Below are 15360 nucleotides of genomic sequence, written 5' to 3'. Positions count from 1 at the left end.
AATGGTTGTCTGCTGTATGTCTGCTTGCTCTGACATGAAATTGAAGCCAAAACATTTGTGCTGTCTTTGCTGTGCTGTCCATACTCGTTTGATGGCAGTAGGAAGAAGCTCAGAAAGGCAGTAAGGGGCACTGGTCGAATTCACTGAATCATGAATTTATTTAGTAACACATGCCAAACATCCTATTCACATTAAGGAATATTAAAGAAAGTAGAACTGTATTTGCATCCAAATACTTACTACTCCAACAGTCGCCTTCCACATCCCCCTCGGTTGCCCCCTCCCCTAACCCCATCCCCCCAGGCTCCATTGGGTGATAACAGATTGCATCCTTTGAGGAAGAACAGCATGCATCAAAGGACACTACATGAACCGAGGCCCTTCAGTTAAAACTACAATATTATTGCAGAAAACATGTGCTTGGGCTCCTTAGTAGCATACAAGTGCTCACCAATAAATAGAAAAAAAAACATTTTCACATAGGTGGTATTTAATTCACAAACCTGTATGCTACAATATAGGAAAATATTAAGAAAATACTGTACATAAAGTTTCCTCGTATCCTTTTGGCACAATGCTAGGTAGGTTGTCCTTATTGGTATGTGTCTGTCATACAATGACTTGTCATAAATTCTTATATATATTTATTGATATTGGTATCTCTTACAACAATCACAACTACATTTACAGGGCATGTACATCTGACCATCAGCATTGGGCAAGTCTAAGTTCAGGTCTCAAGCAAGTCATATAAAATAATGCTCATTAAGAATGGATATAAGGAAATCCACTCCACTCTAATAAGCCAAATGAACTTGAATCTGTGAGACAAGGCAAAATAAAATGCCAAAAAAAAAAAAACATTCAGTGTTGTGTTCCTTCATCAGATTTAACTAAACATCATAAAGAAATGTAACAAATCAGACAACCATAGCTGTCTGGAATAAAGTGAATTAGTTGTCTTTAGTACTGGCCCATGAGTTAAAAGAAGGTAGGCTTTTCCACACCATGCATCTCATCCTATATACTCCACATCCCACAAATGATTAAGTGATGTGTAGCTCTGTGATTAAAACCCCCACTTGGGGGGGGGGGGGAGGATCACAGTGATTGGATAAGCAGAAAGATACAAATTTCCTTTCTTTTTGTTGTGTGCCTTTCCCCCCTGTGATTCTGTCAATTTTTTTGCGGACACAAACTAATATACCCACATTTAAGCGTGTCCATTAGCATTGTGCCACCCCTAGGACATCCAGCATTAAACCTTTTACTGCAAGCTGGTGAATTCTCAATGAATTCTCAATGATGGCTTAGTCAAGAACTACAGGTTGACGTCTTTATTATATCTGGAGTTCAGATTGAGTGACAAACTGTAAGAGAACAAGTGAAAAGGTGAAATTCTCCCTAGTTTTTCTCTGTAGTATTGCACGTGGATAAGGCAAAAGAAATGATTCAGTTGATAGCAAAGATATTATATGCACTGGCTAATAGCAGCTTCCTTCAGTATTCCTCTTGATGCATTCATAGTCTAGTAGTAGTCTAGCATCTGGCAAGTACTACATGTGGTTAGAATCAAGAGACTGACTAACTCAATGGAGACCCCCAGAGCTTGGTAGTGCACATCATTTTGTATTGCTCAGAGTTTTTACAAGGTCAGAATATATATTGTTTGGTTGGGTTCATGTGGTTTCTTGATTTCAGCAGATTAGTGTACATGCATACACATAAACACTGAAATACGTAAATTGCGATTAAAATTAGGATAGAATTTTACGTGTCCAGAACTTTTCATTTATTAAACACATCCTTTCCTTGATTCCAGAATACTGATTAAAAGATAAAAATAGATAAAAGATAGAAGAATGAGTTTCTCAACATTTCTCAACATAAATTGAGAGAAATGGCTCAATGAGGATGTTTTGGAGATAAAGGACACTAAGAATAAACATAGAGCAAGAATCTCAAATGAATACTGAGTAAATATAAATTATTTATATAAATGTAAAATATTTCCTATATTTAGTATTATACAATAGGCTATCACAAACAATTATATAGTAATAATATAATATTCAAAATATTATCAGAAATTTATTTTTGGGAGGCCTGTTAAATCATATTTATACATTAGAAAGAAAATGGTATGCATCAGATAGAGCTTAGTGTTGTGGAATTTATTGAATCATCTCTTTAGGACTACTGATCAATGTTTCTTCAAATTCTTCAAGTTTGAGATGTGCATACCAGGAAAAAAACATGGTCTAAAGTGCATACTGTAATCCAAATTTCCATCTCTGACATCTTGCATAGCAAGTGTTACAATATGTTGAGTTTACATACAAATTACTGCAGAGCCTCTGTATCCATGAACTAAAAACAGTAATAAAAACTACTACCAGAACCCTCCATGTTCGGCACTTAACTTGGGTTTTAAAAAATTACTTGTGTATGTGAAATGTAATACTATGACCTTAGTTTGGTATGGTATAAGTTTAAAAATCTGCAACTAAAATCCTGCCTCATTGAAGCTTAATGGTGCCCTCTTGAGGTGATAATGACCATTGCAGAGACACAAGCGCCTTGACAATTCCATAATCAACAACTTTCTGCTTCTGATCTCAGTGCAGGGCTGGTCCGTATGATGAGGGACAAAACCTATGACAACAACTTGATAGTATTAGGACAGTGTCCTTTTGTGGTTTAACCTGTTCTGTTAAGAACATTTGAAAGGAAACCCACAATTTAACTACATTCATCATTGCCAGATGACAGATGTGGGAGTCTGATGCATGGTTTGTTATCGTAACACAGCTGCATTTTAGAGGGCTTCAGCAGGAATCAACAGGACATCAACAGAAATCTCCTCTGACACGGTCAGCAGGAGCGTTATGTCATTATTTCCCTTTTTTGTGGTTGTTTGGCTAGTTTAAATGACCCCCTCCACAACTTGGGTAGCAAACGAACAAACCATAAAAGTGGGCTATTCTATGGAGTGATCCACAATTTATATACAGATTGGGACAGCTTCAGTGTAATCTCTATGCACACAGATGTCAGGGGGGATATTAGTCTTCTTGGTTTCCTTACCGTGCCTTCCAAATCAAATACAGAACAGAAATCATTAAAATAGTGTTTATGATGCTTGGTTTGTTTAGGTTTCCTTATAGATGTAGGTTTCATTACCACTGTGTCCACAGCATGGAAGAACTCCATGCATTCTGAGAGAGAATTAATCTTTGCCAAAGCATGCAATGGAAGGGGCCAACTTAGAAATCACATGAGGTAGAGGACCGTTTCCATCCAGTCTGCCTCCCGCGTCTCCTTTGGGCCCACATCTGCTTGGAGCCCACCACCATCATGTGAAGTTGTGCCTGTTATCGAAGCTCCGGAAGGCAGCTGGCTTGGCCAGCTTTCTCATAGACAAGCTGTCAGTTTTACCCTCTGGTCGAGCCCCCGACTTGCTCCTTTGGAAGGGGTTCCTGGAAGAGGAGGCGGTGGAGGAGGAGGAGGTGGCGGCACCATGGCCCCGCTCCATCCTCTCGCTGATGGAGAAGCTCTTGCGAGCGTAGGCGCTGGCGGAGTGGGAGTCCTCGGATGAGGAGCAGCTGTTGGCTCTCTCGAGCCGGGAGAGCGGGGAGCAGTAGGGCCCGAGACCCATGCCAAGGTCCGCCCCTCCTCCCCCACCCCCGCCGGCCCTCACAGAGGCTCGGCTGGACTCGGCCAGTACCTCTCCCGGGTCCTCGGGGTCCGACTCGGCGTGGCTGAGCTCGGCCTCGCGCTCCGGGTGCGTGGAGCTCACGTCCTGGGGCTTGTCGAAGGTGAACGATCCCCCCGGGGATTCAGAGCGCTCGGGCATTGGGAAGGCGGTGGAGACACAGCGCGTGTCGATGCAGTCCGTGATGCTGGTGTACTCGGCCGCTTTGACTGGCATGTTCAGGCCGCCGTAGTACGGGCGCGATGAGAACATCATGCTGTGGGACTTGACCAGCGGGGGGTCGTCCGGGAACAGCCCGCCAGTGGCCGACAGGTAGCGGCTACTCTTGGAGCGCTCTAGTAGACCCGCTGAGGGCGGTGGCGACGGGTCCAGGTCCCAGGGCGGCAGGCTGTCGGGGAGCAGCTGGCCCGAGCACAGGGAGAGGTCTGCCGCTGCGCTGTCCTCGTACATGGCGGTGGCGTCCGACTGTCGGTCGCCAACCCCAGACCTCCCGCTGTAGTCCCGTCCCCCAGAGAGGACCGCCTCCATGATCTCGGAGTGGAGCGATGACTCCCGGGCCAGGGGGGGCACCATCCTGATGGGCTCCAGGAAGCTCTCGGAAGGGGCAGCCTCCTCTGACGCCGACACGTATATGTCGATGCAGGACGATGGACGGTGGTGCTGCGTCACGGACAGCGTGTTGATGGGAATGGGCTTGGAGTTGGAGTTGGTGCCCGAGGCCATCGACTGGGAGCTGTTGGCCCGGTGGAGGCTCAGCGAGCGCTCCTTGAAGAAGCTCTCCACCCTCTCGGCCGCGCCACCAACCCTGGCGCCGCCCACGTAGAACGAGTGGCTGCGGGCGCGCGGGGCCAGGCTCGTGGGGGAGGTTGGCGAGATGGACTCCTCGCCGCCATGCTCCAGTGACTCGGGAAGGCGGTACGAGGTGCCCTCCTGGCTGTTGAAGCTGCTCTGGCGCAGGATGTAGTTGGCGTCGGTGCAGTCGGAAGACGTCCGCGAGCGCACCTTGTTGGCCTCGGCCCGGTCCAGGCCCGTCACCCGCTCCAGGGTCAGGGCGATGCGGCCGATCATCTCCTCCATCTGGGCCAGGCGGATGTCCACGGTCTGCAGGGACGCCTTCATGAAGTGCTCCCGCTCGTTCACCTCCTCCAGACGCATGGCCATATTCTCCACCCTGAGCAGGAACAAATTGATATTGAGAATACAGTCACCGATTGTAGGCCGATGTGCTGACCAAGGCAGTTTAATTACAGGAGTGGTATGAAGAAAGAAAATAATGTATGATATATGAACATGTATTATGTAACATATAAGCTGAGTTCATGCTGGCCTGGTATGTATGAGCATTGAATCAGTGTATATACTGACGTGGAAATTGCCAACCTCTGGTCAGCTAGAATGCACTAGTGAAAATAATGGGAAAGCACAGACAAGTAAACTCTTCTATCCTCTTACAGTTAGGGAATGGGACAGGAATGGGATCAGAAGAAAAGGTAATTTTATTAATTGTTATTAGTATTACCTAGAGTACCCAGCGCCTGCAAAATAGGGGGGATTTTAAACTTGGGTGTGTTTGGGGATAAGAATTAGCATGTGCTTGATGTGTTGTCTTGCTGTGTGCCCGACCTTTCTGACGTTACCCGGATCCTCTCGTCGTTGGAGGAGTTGAAGCGGTCGTCTTTCTCCCGGAAGTACTCCTCAATGCACTGCTCCTCAAAGTCATGCAAATTTTTCAGTTCGTCCTCTGTGATAAAGAGCTCTGTGGTTTTGGAGATAAAGAAAAACACTCAGAACGCTTGAAATGATTCTGGAAAACAGAAGCACCTGTCTGTATCTTGGACATGCTGAGCAGCTATGAAATTATGGCCATTGTTTACAGTCATACACAGTGCGGCTGCATGTTGCTTTTCATCATCAAACCGGACAAAAGAAGCTGAGGCAGTTCTGGGTATAGCCAACAAGGGGTAATTGGAACCCCCCCACCCCACCCCCAAGCCAGACCACGTGAGCCAGGAATGCAACTACAGAGAAGCATTCATCTAGTGGAGTCATGTCCTTGAATTAATATGGTTCTATGCAGATTTGTGAAGAATCAGATTCCATTTGCTTTATTCAAATAAAGTATTTTGATTTTGAACTTCAAATGAGGCATTTTGACTCCAAACTAAGTAGACATGGTGGAGGTGGTGGAGGGGGGTATTCCTGTTAGACTCTGTCTGACGGACAAGAGCAAAAAGAAGCTAGTCCAGCGCAGGAACAGCGGGTAACAGATGACTCACTGAGGCCATAGTCCCGCTCGTCATCATCGCGTTTGCGCCAGCGGCAGCACAGGTGCTTGAGGACCATGGTGAAGTGGCTGAAGATGATGAGGGGGGGCGGGAGCACAGGCCGCTCATGGAAGGTCATGATGAGCTGGTAGCGTTGGAACTTCCACACCTGATTGGAGATGGACTTCACTTCGAAGAACGTATTGCTATGATGACAAACAGTGTTATGGGAGGAATTATTACGGTAGCCAACTTAAAAATGGTAAAAGAAATCAAAGTGCTAAGTTCACAGTTGTGCTACGAGACCATATGCACCAACTAAAATTTAAATGACACACAAAACATTTATTTCACTGAACAGTGATTTTTAAAAAAAATCATAAGGCCTTATGCCTTTTTTGCTGTTGGTCTTTAGAAAAGAATACCAAGACTGAGCAGTGAAGTATATATACTTTTTTGTGAGGGAAATTTGGTCTCTGCATTTAACCCAATCGGTGAATTAGTGAAACACAAACAGCACACAGTGAACACACAGTGAGGTGAAGCACACTATTCCCGGCGCAGTGAGCTGCCTGCTTCAACGGCGGCGCTCGGGGAGCAGGGAGGGGTTAGGTGCCTTGCTCAAGGGCACTTCAGCCGCGGCCCACTGGTCGGGGCTCGAACCGGCAACCCTCTGGTTACAAGTCCAGAGTGCTAACCAGTGGGCCACGACTGCCCATAGCATAGTCCCGATGAGCCTACATTTCAGGTAAAAACAGGTATAAAAATAATCTTTTGGTGATTTATTGTAATCTCATAAAAAACACGCCGCCCACAATTATTTGCACCCCTAGAAAATCTCATATACAAAATGTAACAAATTTTTTTTCCTATTTACATGTATGTCTTTAAGTTAATGAGAGTGTCTGTGAACATTCAGAAGTAGTTCATGACTTTCTTTTTCACTAAGGTATGAAAATAAAGTGACACAGAGGCTATATCCCCTAGTCATTTTCCTATATGGGAAAGACAAGAGAATACACTAAATGTAAATAAAAGGAAGGTGTGAGACAGGGATTGGCTATAAAAACTAGGTACTTGGTTGAAAAGATCTCATAATTACGAGATAAGAATCTCACAATTATGAGAAAAGATCTTGTAATTATGAGATACAGATATCAAACAGCCTTTTAGTAAAAGCAAGCACCACAAGATAGTGGACAATGATGGATGCTTCACACTTGATCTGCCTCATTCCTACTTGGAATGAGGGACTGGGAGATATTAATGTCTTTGGATGGATGGTATTAAAATGAGCCTGTCAACACTACGAAGGCAACTCAAAGTTGTCGGGGTTGTTCAGGTGGAAAGCCCAGACTGACTTGCTGGAATTTGAGCTCTTCTTACAGGTGCAATAAGACCAATACGGTCATCGCTGGCTATTTTATTGATGCGGTAGAGTCTACCTGGTAGACCATCACGTATCAGGTCAGATCTGGGCACTGAGAATTGTGTAATGGAGCAAATGCAGGTGTTTTTCATGGTTGTATTTCATGAATGAAATGGCCAGCAATGATCTTTGGATTACTGGTGGAGTAGGCGTGTAGCCATACGACCACACTGCGCCATAGCCGTTGTTAGGCGCTGCAGTAGCCGCAGCTGGACTCGGGGTTCAAATAGCTTGCGGTAGTTCCCGGCCCTCTTAGTTCTGGCCAGGGCACTGCTAGTTCCACTAGAAATCAAAATCTGGGGGGGCCCCACTCAATTAATTTATTGTGTTAATCAGCCTGTCTATAACTATGATACATTTCCTAATGTGATGCACTTAAATTAAATGTTTGATAACAATGTGCCATCCAGAGTCTGCGTTTATCTGACTGCTTTTATCTGCGTTTCTGCGTTTATCTGACCTCTAATTTCAGATCAGGATCTCCGATCTCATAATTATGAGATAATGTGATTTTTTTTCTCATTATTATGTGAATGCAATGCGCTTCTGTAGATTTTCCCTTTTCTCAGAATACATTTGCTTCCCTTCAAGGTTGGATTTTTCCTCATTGTTTTCATTGTAAGATTACAATAAATTACCAAAAAAATCTTTTTTATAACTGTTTTTAGTCAACTTTACCAGGGGTGCCAATAATTCTGGAGGGTACTGTAGATGTTTACCAAAATGCAAGAATTTTCTCAGTCCAATCCCCTCTAATGAAACTTTCATAAAAATACAGCTGAAATCAAATTATTTGAGATAAATGGCCTACTTGAACACAGCTATGAGCAGGTTGACCAGCAAGATGTTGGCCACGAGCAGGTAGCAGGCCATGATGGCTGGCACGATCCAGGCCCCAGTCTTACAGGGTGGGTGCACAATGATCCCATCGTCTGTGGTGACATTCTGTCCACATGGAGCTGGAGTAACAGAGTAGAGAAAACAGTGAGGCCTTGAGTTTAATAGTACATATGCACACCCTCATTCTCTCTCTCTCACTCTCTCTCTCCCTCTCTCTCTTTCTCTCTCTCACACACACACACACACACACGCACGCACGCACACGCACACACACACCAAGGCCCACACACCCACTTACACACCATGCACACACAAATAAGGCAGTAAGGGTTAAGTGCTATAATGGAGAGCTTATGTGTGCTGAAATGCATTCCAAAATATATAAAAAATATATTCATTCATGTCGGTTGCTTGCATACCCAATATATTTAAACATGTCCTAAATGTTTAAAATATATTGCCACTCATGTGTGCTGTTGTCTTGCAGAGGATGGTTGTGCAATAGTTTCGAATGCACTGGTTCATAACACGTTTTTTCCATTTGGGATGGTTCAGTTGCTGTAGGAGAGGACATTGGGTAAAATTGAGTTTGAGTTTTATTCAGGAATATGGCCCATTCATAATTTTCAGAGAAACACATCACACCCGGAAGCCCAAAGGAAGAGAACTGAAATATCTGAACTGGCATTTTTACGAAATCAATTCACATTATTAGCGTTATTGTTATTATTATTTGGATTCCACAATTTTTGCCTGAATTGCCTTAATTTCCCTTAGTAAATCTGTTAGTAAATCTGTTAGTAAATCTGTTCGAAAACTCTGACAACTGAACCACGTGAAAAAACATTGGAGTGGATGAGGAGATGGAGTGTCTTGGGTCGTGCATGTGTGCGCTCACAGCACCTCTGATGGAACATCAGGGATGTTGGTGTTTATGTGATTGTAAACACACAAACACACACACAGTGTGTGCGCGTGTGTGTTTGGCTATTTGTTTGTTTGCTTTGTTTCAAATCTTGTTTACAGTCGGCTGAGTAATGGGCGGGAGATGTTTTGATGTTGCTGTGCCATTCCGGGGTGCCAGTGAGAGTGGCGATGGCGGTAATGAGGGGGGGGGGGGGTTGTAGTGTGGGGTGGTGCAGGCGGGGGTTCGGGGGGGTGTGCAGCAGAGCTTCCATGACATGGGCTCTCTGCTTGAATAAACATGACTGGTCTACAGACACATGCATAGAGTCCTCGTCATGTGCGCACTCGGCTCCTCGGGGAGAGAGAGAGGATGTGTGAGAGTCGGTCACTCATAGATTCTCTACTCAGGCACGAGGCATGGGCACGGGGTGGGTGGCAGGGGGATGTAAAGCTCGGATTCATGAGCATGACTTGAGTGAGACTGGGATGGTGCTGGTGGGAACTCTTTAGTTAATTATTCATTCAGCTTGTGTCTTTTTTATTGGCTAGAGTCTTATATGTATATATAAATATATATATGTATATATTGTGTATATATGAGATGGACCATTGTGACGCCAGGTTCCATGAGTTCGAAAGTAATTTTCGACCAGCCAGAGTTTGTCTTTCAGCCTGTGCTGTAGCTTCCTACTATGCAATGAATCTGAAACAAAGAATCACAGTGTTATTTCAGCTCTCTTGTCTTTGGGCCATCCATCTCGCACACACACACACACACACACACACACGCACGCACGCATGCATACACACACGCACGCACGCACGCACACACACACACACACACACACACACACACACACACACACACACACACACATGCAGATCACAAACACATACTGTACACACTAAATCAAGTGACAGTATGCTCATACGTGACTGCAGTATAAGGATTAAATGGCGGTTTACGCACTTCATTATGCCATTTTGATTGATACCGGAGATGGTCTTAGGCCGTTTAGCAACTTTATGGAGTTGGTGTGCATGCATGACATACACCTTTTAAACTCATCCTGGTGACAAAAGCAATGAGCTATATAAGCACTAGCTACTGTACCTTCATTAAAAAAAACTGGCCACAAAAAAGTGGACATGGCTAATAATTAAAAAAAAATCTAGTATAAACAGCAGCCCGAGAACTGAGAAAATGTGTGTAATACTGATGGTAGGTTTTTGGATGCAATAGCTCAAGGTCTCAGCCACATAGTACATAAAGTAACTCATAAGACTCAGAGCAATGATGATTCACAGAGTCGTCTTCTTTAGTATCTCTGGTACTTTGACCTCTGGGCTATACACAGACCGCCTCCTCAAAATGGACAGATATACCCACTAGGGTCTTTGAGAAAGAAACACACACACACACACACACACACACACACTAGAGATGCAAGGGGAAAAATAAACCGTTTCACACCTTGATCCAAACTATGACACATAGAGCGGTAAAGAAGTAGGAGCAAAGGAGAGGTGGTACTAGCCAGCTCTGGGGATGACTGCGCGAGTAGAAAGAGTTTATCGTAACCCGAGCAACCTGTTCTAAATGTTCAGGAACATTGTGTGATGGGAGAAACACGCAGCATAATCAGCCCACTACCTTGAGCTCTGCTAGAGTCAACCATACAGTATGTCTACAGTACAACCATATCTCTCCAGCGCTGCCAGTGTGGTCCAGCAGGTGAAGTGATGCTCTTACGGTCGATCTGGTCAGCAAACACCTCCCCGTAGATCATCCAGTAGGGCATGAAGAAGATGTTGCGGGCCAGCATCCATGACGGATCCTCGTTTGGGTTCAGAATGGCCTGTCTGGCCACTCCAAAGCTCATCAGCACCACCAGCATGATGATCACAAAGTACATCATGTCAATCATCTGGAACAGGAACCAATGGTAATGGGGGAAAGAGGCACAAGGTGGACAGAATGAGATACAGTGAATGACTAGACTAATCTAGAGTAATATCTATCTAGAGTGATCTAGAGTATTATCCATGCCCAAATCTCACTGGATATTTGTAACTAAACTAATACAGGACTACAGTATGTTTGAAAAGAAAACTGTATAACGATTTGGTCTTAAACATGAATATGATTGTGCAGGCAACTGAAAAAACATTGACTGAAGCCAGCTAAGGTTAGCGTCTCACCATCTTGCCGATCATCATGACGTACGGCCCCAGGTATTTGTTGACGCCGAAGATGTCAAGCAGGCGTATGTACCAGTAGATGATGTTGACGCAGTAGATGACGCGGCCGTAGCTCATGAGGGGCGGGTCCTGTAGCCGGAGCACCATGCCGATGGAGAAGATAAGGATAGCCATGAGGTCTGTGATGTTCCAGTACTCCTGCAGCCACACCTTCACCTTCTGCAGCAGTTTTCCCGGCTCCGACATCAAAATCTGACCGATAGACAGACCCAAAGTCAGATGGGACAGACATAAATACATTCATCTTCACAATTCGTATTCCTCTCTACTTACATTAGTTCATATCATTTAGCAGATACTCTTGACTGAAGATGCTCATTGGGCTGTAAGGGCAATAAAGCTGTTTCCTTTTTCCTCTTCTGTAGATTATGTAGTGTAGTGTTCTTTATGTGGTGTAGTGTGCTTTATGTGTGGAGTGTTCTTTATGCGTGGAGTGTTCTTTATGTGTGGAGTGTTCTTTATGTAGTGTAGTGTAGTGTTTTTTATGTGTGGAGTGTGCTTTATGTAGTGTAATGTTATTTATGTATGGAGTGTTCTTAATGTAGTGTAATGTTCTTTATGTGTGGAGTTTTCTTTATGTAGTGTAATGTTCTTTATGTATGGAGTGTTCTTTATGTAGTGTAGTGTTCTTTATGTGTGGAGTGTTCTTTATGCGTGGAGTGTTCTTTATGTAGTGTAGTGTTCTTTATGCGTGGAGTGTTCTTTATGTAGCTGCTAGTGTAGTGTTCTTTATGTGTGGAGTGTTCTTTATGTGGAGTGTTCTTGTTGGAGGTGTGGAGTGTTCTTTATGTATTGTAATGTTCTTTATGTGTGCAGTGCTCTTTATGTGTGGAGTGTTCTTTATGTGTGGAGTGTTCTTTATGTGTGGAGTGTTCTTTATGTAGTGTAGTGTTCTTTATGTGTGTAGTGCATTGTACTTTATATACATTAAGGCTGTGTATTGGCAAGAATCTGGCAATACAATACGCATCACGATACATGGCAAATAAAATATTGCGATATTCAATTTTATCAATATTTTCTTATATTTCCCCAAACAGCATCAAGCTGCACTGAAGGTGTTCTCCCCATAAAGAACTGCACTTACTGCAATCATGCCTTAGTGTGGTCAAAGATAAATACATCTCCAGTTCAGTTCAGATTCTGAGGAATCTTTGTCTTCTATAGTGACTGGTGCACTTTGTTGCTGAATCTGGAGTACTGCATAATAGTTCTCCAGTCATCATTGATTCAAAACCAGCAGAGGGCAGCAGTACTCTACTTTGATGTGCCACCTAAGCCTGTCTACATGAACAGCTGTTGGACTGTACACATGCAGTATGCGACCCCCCAGGAAACACATTTCTGTATTTCTTCGTGTGAGCACTTTTGCACACTGCACTGCACTGCACTGCACAGTCTCTTCCCCACCTCTCTCATCTTCTCGATGCCGTTGGTGAAGATGTAGGCGATGACTATCCACTCCTGTGGAGATGGCGACAGGTCCATCTTGACCAGCACGATGTAGTTGAACAGCATCAGGTATCCGACGTAGGCCAGCTGCGCAGATGGACACAGAGAGTGTTCACGGCTAGGTGGAGAATTCATTGTCAATCATTTTGAGCGACGCCACTCTGGAGTGCCTCTTAATTCACAGGAGTCAAACTTGTGTTTAGAACAAGAATGTGAAGGACTGCACTGAGATATGCTTGAACATTCTGCAACCACAATGTCTGATAGCAATAAATTAAATTAGACAGCGTATATAAAAAAGATTTATCACAAGATCGCTCTTGAGAGCCGCTTTGAAAGCTTGCACTCTAAAACTGAAAAGGGGTTGCTCATTTTCTGCTATCGGCTGCAGTACACTATGTTCTCATATTCATGAGACTGATAAAAAGCGATAAGGGCTCGAAATAAAACACCCAGTGCGGAACACTCACCTCACTTTCGGCTGAGTGCATGATAAGAGTGCAATCAAACCATTCCGCTTATTTTGTTTGCTAAATGGAGGGCCCCAGTTCGCTGCGTTTGCATACGTTTTCGTGTTGACAGGGTGAAAAAACTCCCCCCTCTCAAACTCTCCAGGGCCTCTGCAGCAGCTTATGCTTTATGAGATTAGTAGTTTGTTTGTGCACTTCAAATGATAACTTTCATTTTAAACTGAAGTCAACGGTGCTGTGCCTGTCATGTTTTTGTTTTTCCACAGATGTAGGAGTGCATTTTTTGAAATTCAGGCTCATATATTGGGTATGCGGCCAACAAACTAATGTGAAACTAACAAACTAACATTTCCTGCTCATCCTAAAAAATATGATTCTACTGCTTATAAACCTGAAACTGTAAAAAAAACAAACAGCAGGATTAAAAAACAAACACAGAAATCTATGGTGTCATACAGCAGGGATTGTATTGACACATTACTTAATGGCTTTATAGGCAGAGCCGGACAGTAACGGAGTACATTTACTTGAGTACAGTACTTGAGTACAATTTTGAGGGATCTGTACTTTACTCGAGTATCATTTTTGGGGAGTACTTATGACTTTACTCAAGTACATTTGAGAGGCAAATATTGTACACTTTACTCCACTACATTTCTATCCATAACCGTGAGTACCCGTTACTTCTTCTAAAAAAAAAGGAAAAAAGAAAAATCTCGGAAACCCTTAATTTGTTGTTTCCCTCTCAAACGTGATTAGATTGTGCGCCACTGATTGGGACAGGCTATCAGCAATCACCTTCAGCTTTCCGCCAAAGTCAACTTCAACTATTTCAATTTTCTGAACAAGTTAATGATCAATAAAGTGTCAATAAATCTTAAAGATCAATAAAGTGTTTCAATAACAAAATAGTATTTTGTATTTGAAATACGTATTTTAAATACATGTATTAGAAATACTGACCATCCCTGGCAACATGGTAAAAAGATGAAAATGATTTTACTTTCAATTCCTTTTACATTCTCCAAGGTATTAACATTAAAATTTTTCATAACTCCATGTAGGACGGTTCTGTACATAAATGTAAGCACTGTGGCAGTAGTAATGCAATATTTAGAAAATGTAGACTACTCTTGTACTCTTGATTCTCAAGTACTTTTAAAAACAAGTACTTCAGTACTTTTACTTAAGTAGACATCTGACTGTTGTACTTTTACTTGTACTTGAGTAACATTTAGCAAAGGGTATCTGTACTTTTACTCAAGTAATGAAGCTGTGTACTCTGTCCGCCTCTGTTTATAGGATTGTGCTTTCCATATTGTTTATCGTAATTGGAAAATACATTTTTTAACCGTATTGGTTTAGGGAGCAGGACGTTTGTAACAGGTGACTGGCACACACCGTGTGGAACCAGAATTTAACAATGGGGGCATTGTAGAACTCGTAGATCTTGCGACCCAGAGGTATGAGGCGATAGCGACTCTGCACCTCCTCCACGTCCTTCTTCCTGGACGCCTCGGAGCTCACTTTCCCCAGCATGGCCTGTTCAGGAAACAAAGTACACAACGGAGACAGGAAATCAATCCCCACAGACCGCAACATCCACAGGCAAGCGCATTATACTGTTACGTGGATGCTGCAAACAATGAGCGTGATTGATGTGGCATGTCTGCATGATCGTGTCTTTGGTGAGGTGGAGGGAAATATTTGGGTTGGATGAGTGTATTTGTGTTTCTGACAGACAGAATGTAGGGAAGGGAAGAGAGAGAGAGAAAGAGAGAGAGAGAGAGAGAGTGAGAAAGAGAGAGAGAGAGAGGTGGATGCCAGTTGTAGTGATTAGACACCTGCTACATCCAAGAGAAGGGGAACAATCCATGAATGTAACACATCACAGCACCATGGCACTCTCTTGGATCATGGGATCATTGTATTGCAATGCTTTGCTGCCATTTAGAAGCGCAGGTTTCTACTTCAGCTGTCTCTGGGGAACCGTGCCTGCACCACTTCGAAACTTAGCCATCT

At 43.6% G+C, this 15360-nt stretch overlaps 1 protein-coding gene across 19 annotated transcripts in view; it reads right to left on the bottom strand.

Annotated features, from left to right (window-relative positions):
* Positions 1–627: 627 nt before the first annotated feature.
* Positions 628–15360, bottom strand: part of trpm3 (transient receptor potential cation channel, subfamily M, member 3) — a 102538-nt gene continuing 87805 nt past the window's right edge. For 10 of the 19 annotated variants that reach the window (XM_042100893.1, XM_042100898.1, XM_042100895.1 and 7 more), the window contains 9 exons: positions 14740–14880; positions 12827–12955; positions 11357–11608; positions 10908–11082; positions 9762–9857; positions 8220–8367; positions 5992–6185; positions 5339–5471; positions 628–4886 (listed from right to left, as the gene is read on the bottom strand). In XM_042100893.1, the coding sequence (XP_041956827.1) occupies positions 3356–4886; positions 5339–5471; positions 5992–6185; positions 8220–8367; positions 9762–9857; positions 10908–11082; positions 11357–11608; positions 12827–12955; positions 14740–14880 (2799 nt within the window). In that variant the 3' untranslated portion in view covers positions 628–3355. The remainder of the gene's footprint in view (positions 4887–5338; positions 5472–5991; positions 6186–8219; positions 8368–9761; positions 9858–10907; positions 11083–11356; positions 11609–12826; positions 12956–14739; positions 14881–15360) is intronic. The other 9 variants (XM_042100903.1, XM_042100905.1, XM_042100908.1 and 6 more) reach the window with 1 other exon arrangement.

This window comes from Alosa sapidissima, chromosome 8 (assembly GCF_018492685.1).
Source record: "Alosa sapidissima isolate fAloSap1 chromosome 8, fAloSap1.pri, whole genome shotgun sequence".
NCBI classification, from domain to species: Eukaryota; Metazoa; Chordata; class Actinopteri; order Clupeiformes; family Clupeidae; genus Alosa; species Alosa sapidissima.
Note: the sequence above shows the minus strand (reverse complement) of the source record. Positions and strands in the feature narration are given on the sequence as shown.